The sequence below is a fragment of the Arachis ipaensis genome, chromosome B06 (assembly GCF_000816755.2).
Source record: "Arachis ipaensis cultivar K30076 chromosome B06, Araip1.1, whole genome shotgun sequence".
NCBI classification, from domain to species: Eukaryota; Viridiplantae; Streptophyta; class Magnoliopsida; order Fabales; family Fabaceae; genus Arachis; species Arachis ipaensis.
Window position 1 is genome coordinate 15,651,992 of NC_029790.2, and position 6,911 is coordinate 15,658,902.

The 6,911-nt window shown below is 36.7% G+C and overlaps 1 protein-coding gene across 1 annotated transcript; it reads left to right on the forward strand.

The window, feature by feature from the left end:
• On the forward strand, nt 3,713-6,458 carry LOC110263192 (glutelin-2-like). Its single transcript, XM_021104103.1, has 2 exons — nt 3,713-5,803; nt 5,885-6,458. Exons 1-2 carry the CDS (start codon nt 5,573-5,575, stop codon nt 6,110-6,112), a joined length of 459 nt encoding a protein of 152 aa, XP_020959762.1. The 5' UTR covers nt 3,713-5,572; the 3' UTR covers nt 6,113-6,458.

The following is a 6,911-nucleotide window of genomic DNA, read 5'->3' on the forward strand; positions in this document are numbered from 1 at the left end:
AAAAATAATTTCTTTTCATTTATTATCAATTATTTTAATTTTAAAGATAAAAAGTCTATGTAAAAAAATATACATATAATATTTTTCGATATATATTTGAATACATTGGGCCAACTTCTCATGTAGTCAAACTTGTCAATATCTGCCTACTAATAATAAATGTTTACTACGAGTGGACCATTTCAGTTTTTTCACTCTGCCTACACTGCTACACACAAAATGTTACTTGAGGTCAATAGAACAGGTTACACACATGTATATATTTTGATACACATATTGCAGCCTACTTTGATAGTAGTAAACTAAATTAGAGGGGGAACCTGCAAGCTATACATCAAATTTGTATTGAATTACATTGATTCTATTAAATATATACTGCAGCTTATCATGGTGAGGTAATGCTGGTTGCAAATATATTAATTAATTAGGGTCAAGCTAATATAGCTAAGTAGTTATTGTTGGGGTGATAAGAAAATGTACTTGTAAATTCATATCTTGATAGATGTCATTTGGCTCCCCTAGATATTCCTTTTATGACACATGCATGAGATGAGAGTTTTCCAACAACCTAACCACGTACACAGTACTGCACTGTTTTTTTCCGTTGTACTGTTTCCAACTAATTTCCTTCACCATGCTCGGGCTAATTTTTTGTGGATATTGAAAAAAATTTGGTATAACACTAAATTATTAAATTTTATGGTGTTTTTTAAAATTTTGGAAGCGAAACAATACGCTCTTTGCATATTGTATATTTTAAGTAGGAATGTATTATTTTTGCATCTAAAATTTTAAAAACACAATAAAATTTAAGAACTAATTGTTACACAAAATTTTATCAATATCTAAAAAAATATATGCCATACTTACTGCTTTCTTTTATTATTTATAAACTATTAGCTACATTGTCAAAATGTACCTTATCGAATTTGTTACCAAAAAAAAAAAAAAAGTTCTATTAGCTAGGTAGACAATGAAGAGTGTGGACAATATGAACAATAGGCTGTACTTCAGGTCTAGTAAAACAAAAAATATTCTACCCTATTTATCCACCATAATTCTAATCTCTTACCTTCCACTTTTTTCTTCTTTTATGGCAGCCGCTTCACTCCTCCTTCCATGTCGCGCTGTCACCAATGCATCTCACCACCGCTGCGCCTTAGCTTCTTCTCTAATGCGTCGCACGCCGCCTCTGCACCTTCTTCCCCCATGCGTCGCGCCGTTTCTGTTCTCCCTGCAAGTGACGCTGCCGCTGCGCGCCTTCTTCTATCCTCTATGACGTCGCACCGTCGCCGAGCCTGAGGCCTTGTTCCGCCGTTACTCCAACACTGCACCTCTGCCCTTGCTTTCACGCTGTTGTGTTGTATCGTCGCCACTTCCATCGCGTGCCGCTTTGCTTCGTTCACCCAAATTGTATGATCCAAATAAATATCTACATTTTTTTTAAAAGAATCATCCGCATACATAGTAAAATGAACATCCTACGGAACATGTGCATGCAGAATCAAGCAAATCAAGTAACCATGAAAGATTGATTCGCTGACAAAAGTAACCATGAAAGATCAAAACTCCTCAGATACCCACAATTGATTTGCTCCGTTTGTCAAATGTGACCAAACGTTAATAAAATGTTCTTAAATTATACAATGTGTCCACATTCATTGCAACGTGGCAAAAGAATGCCTTACGTGGATTTTTTTTTGTTAAAATTAAAATTGCATTTATTTAGTTTAATAAAAAAAACGTTACTCTTTCAAGCATTGAAAATAGAAGAACAGAAAGAGGTGTTACCCCTCCCTTTTTGAGCGTGAAATCAATCATGCCTTAACAGAGTAGTTTTTCATCTTCTTCTTCTCTAGCTTAATCCCATTGTGCTCTGATTCCATTCCTGCGACGACATTGGAGAAGGAGGTTGCTGCTTCTCCAGCACCCCGTGTTTAGAGGCGATTTCTGTCACACTTGAAGGCTTTATGAGGTAATACTTTTATGAACTAAGTCATTCGATGATTGTAACCTCTAAGTTATAAGAGTTGTTCGTTCGATGTGAAAAAATTTGTTCTGTTGTTGTGGTTGTTTTTGATAGGGTTTGGATTTGTGGTAACTTCATTGTACTCTTGTTCCTCTCTTTAAGCTATATAATTTTTTATGATTCGAATATTGTGGTAATTATTCTTCTTGAAATCAAATTGATAGTGAAATTAGGTACCATGATGGTTAGGGTTTGAGTAACTTGGAGTTTGTGAGATTGCCACTAATGGTGGATTTTTTATTCTTTTGCGTAGATGGCTACACTACATATCACTTTGAAGATATATCACAGAGAAAAATTTGAGAGAACAAAAGATGGAAAAACTATGAATGTAGGTGGAGAGAAATCTGAAATTCGAAGGGTCAATGTTGATACTCTTAATGGTTTTTTATCAATGACCTCCTTAGAGATATAGGATACACCATGATCAATGAATGCTATTGGTTAGTGCCTGGAATGGAGCTTAATGGTGGTTTAAAGTTATTGAGGAGTGATAGAGACATAATAGAGATGTATGAAGCTGCATTAAGGAATGATAGTAGGATTTGTGTATACACTGAGCACCTAATAAGCTAGCCAGAAGTTGTTGAAGAGGGTGGTGGTAATGTTGCATCTCCTTCAAAGGGGAGAAAAAAGAGTTGTGCAAAGAAGACTCCAACTCCTAGAAAAAAGAAGGTTACGAAGATGGCCAACACAACTGATCATCCCAAAGCCCAGCCCACCACACAGTCAGGTACCAGGCCCAATAGCCAACTCAATCAAAGTCCCAATATACAACCCAATACTCAGCCCAATACACAAGCAAAGACATCATTATCACAAGGCAGAATTTTTTTAGCCAACCCACCACAACCATAAGACAGTCTAGTAATCCCATACAGCAACAAGAAGCCACAAATACCTTAAATTCACAACACAATTCTAGTTCTCACTGTCCTTTTCATGCTGCCCCAACAACAACACCAGAGATACTGACACAATATATACCCCAACCTTGTAATGAACTCCAATCTAAATCCTATCATGTACAGGATTCTAATTCTATTACTCAGCCCCAACCACCACCATCAACAAGTCAAAATGCTGAACACAATTAAGGTCCATCTCAATATAAAGTAAGAGAAGCGGCCAAGAAGTAGAACAAGAGGAGCACTAGCAGACCTGAACCTACTGGACAAACTTTTAAATAGAACTCAGATCCTAAAAAGGCTCCAAGTATTTTTGTGCCAGTTGATGAGGCTGAAGAATATTCAGATCTTGAACCAGGATTACACTATTATAAGTCTGAGGAGCTTTAAAGTTGTGCATATTCGGATGAGGAACAACCAGAGGTCTTCCCACAAGGTATTTACTAATATTTTTTAGTGTTCCTTTGATTATTAGTAAGTTAGAAGTTAGAATAATAATTTAATTTTTTTTCTGAATTGAGCAATTGTGTGCAAATTATTGTATGATGAATATTAACTAATGAGTGTTGTTCATATATGATTATTTAAGTCAAAATTCAAAGAAAGTTGCCTAGATCAGAGTTATACTACACATCAGTTATTATCCACTACAACTATTTTTGTGCAGCATGTTATTTATAATACTTTTGGTAATCATATGCTTCAATTTGTCCTACTACATAGGTAATGCTGATGCACCGGTTGGACAAGTTAGGCTTGAAGTAGGTATGGAGTTTGAATCTTTAGAGCAATTTAAGAGGGCGGTGAGAAAGTTTAATATCAACTTAGGGAGGAGTATTTTTTTTCCAAGAGTGAAGGTGTTGTGTTGGGATGAGAACTGTCCTTGGCAGATATACTGTGCTAAGAGGAATTATCCCCTGAGATATCAAGTGAAAACATTTGTGAACGAGCATACTTGTTGCGTGCATAATCGGTCTGCTAATGGAAAGTGGGTTGTAGATGAGTTGGAGCAGCAAATTAGGGTGCAGCCAATGATGACTGTTCGAGAGGCTAAGGATTACTTTAAGAAAGAGTATGATATTTTCTTGAGTGAAAGAAAAATTTATAGATTGATGGCAAAGGCAAAATAAAGAATTGAAGATAGTGAGATAGCACAATATGCAAGACTCCGAGATTATGCCATAAAAATTTTAACTACCAACCCAGAATCCACTGTCAATATATGCACCACACCAATACCAGATTCAACTGTGTTGTTCAGAAGAATATATATTTGCCTAGATGCGTGTAAAAAGGGCTTCCTTGCTGGATGCAGACCATTTATTAACTTGGATGGGACCTTCTTGAGAGGATACTATGGTGGACAACTGTTGACGACTGTTAGTCAAGATGCGAATAATCACATTTACCCCATCGCATATGCTATTGTGGATTCGGAAATCAAAGACAACTGGAAATGGTTTCTTCAACTTTTGCAAGAAGATTTGGGTGATCAGAGGAATAACTATTGGACATTTATGTCAGATCAACAAAAGGTACAACATTTAAAGTGTTTATACATTTTCTTGCATATAAACATGTCACCTGAAATCACAAAGTGTTTATACATTTTTTCAGGGTCTTATTCCAACTCTAGAAGTTATGCCGGGGGCACATCACAGGTATTGTGCCATGCATATATGGCACAATTTCACCAAAGCACAGACCTCAAGGTTACAGTTTGGGTGTGTGCAAGGAGCACCACCCCCAAGACTTTGCAGCAGCCATGACAACAATCAGAAAACTAAACGCACATGCTTGGGAGTATTTGAGCCGCATTCCACCAAAACAATGGTCAAGATCCCACTTTAGTGAATAGCCAAAGGTGGATAATATTACCAACAACAATAGTGAAATTTTTAACTCTAAGTGTAAGAATTTTAGGGGAAAGCCAATCATTACCCTCCTGAAAGAGATAAGGTGTTATGTTATGAGAATCTTGGCTAGAAATAAGAAGGAGTTGAGGGGATACAATGGATGGCTTTGTCCAGTACAACAGAGTAGATTGGAAAAAAATAAGAAAGATAGCAGTAGTTAGAGGCCATTCTGGACAGGGGATGATGCTGGAAATATCTTTGAGATTCAATGCTTACCTATGAAAGTAAGTGTTGATCTCAGAAAGCATACTTGTACTTGTAGATTATGGCAGCTCACTGGCATACCCTGTAAGCATGCATGTGCAGTATTGGCACATCAAAATAGAAGGGCTGAAGATGTTGCACACACGGCTAACAATTGGTGCTTACAATGCAACATACCAATTTTTGGTTCAGCCGGTGCCTAATTAAGAATATTGGCAACAGCTAGACACTATACTAATTTTGCCTTTACATTACAAACGGCCTATCGAGGGGCCCACTAAGAAGAGAGACACCACTAGGGATGCTCCCAAAGTTAACCCAGACCCTTACAGGACAAAGAGAAAATATGGTCAAATAAAATGCAAATATTGTTTGAAGGTTTGTGAAATATTGTTCACCATAACAATTGTTAGGGATATTTGTCTGTGAATATTTGTGTTGTAAACTATTATAAAATCTCAATTATTATACAGGAAGGGAACAATTTTAGAAGTTGCAAGGCTAAAAAGGAAGCCATGGCAGCAGCTGCTACTGTTGCAGATGCTACAGCACATGGTCAAAACTTTTCTGCAGCAACAATTGCACATGTACCAGTACCACCTGCTTATGTAGCACAGGATGAGGATGATGAAAGACTGGCTGAGATGTATTGGGAGGAAACCTTAGAGGATGCAGAGACAGAGGCAGCCTTGGATGCTGCAGCAGCTGAATTTGAGGCATCTTTGGGTGCTGGAACCCAACCACAGGTAAAATATAAATTTGTTAATTGCTTAAACATTTTTTGAGCTATTAAGTTTACTTACATTCATGTCTAATTTAATTTATAGGCCACTACCACATTGAATCCATCTCCTAATATACCACATATACCGCAAGTACCACCACCAATTAGGCCACCAACCACAAAAATAAAGAGAACAAAGAGATCCACCAAGAGGCCTCCTCCATCACAAGTTCAGACCCCTGTGACTCAGGCTCCAACTTTGAACACTCTTCAGCAGCCATCCAATGCATCTGTTAGGCCACCTACTGTGTCCCCACATACAATGCAATGAGCCAGTGCAGGCACAACTTCCAGGTTTGTACAGTTTATGCCAACACCAAAATCACACCTTACACCAACATGGCCAGTTCCTAGATTCAAACCACCCAGACCATTTACTACTATGCCAGGCACAGTCTATGGATTATCCAGTGGGAGCAGCAACTCAACACCAAATAAAAATAAATTGAAAATTTTTATCTTTTTTGAAATCTATATTTATGTAATTTACCTCAATACTTTACTGATAAGGATCAGTTATGTTTACTATTTTTATTTTGGATTATCATGTCATGTTCGTATGCTACATACAATACTTAAACAGTTATTGATGTACCTTTTTAGAACCTTATGAATGCTTATGAGTGCTTATGATTATGCTAATACATATTATATTATGATATTGATGTTATTATGATTAACTAATTTCTCAGCTCAGAATGCTTAAATAATGTTAGAAAAGAATAACAATTATTGAGAATAGTGATAGAATAAAAAAGCAAGAAATAACAAATATATCATCCCATTCAAACATGAATTACATTGTTCTTCATTGATAGAAAACAATCATGTACCAATCACTTGTACATGACTATTACAAGCAAAAAAAAGCGTAAATTGCAGAAACAATCCTAAAGATACGGACACAAGCCATACTCTCATAACTTTGATTTTACCTTCAATCTTCTTCTCAACCTTCATGGCCATGTTAACATTTCTCTCCCTGTGGTCTGTTGGAGCAATTGTCACATCTTGATTAGCAACACCACATTCATGCTCATTCAGTCTTCTAATCAAACACCTTGCCAAAT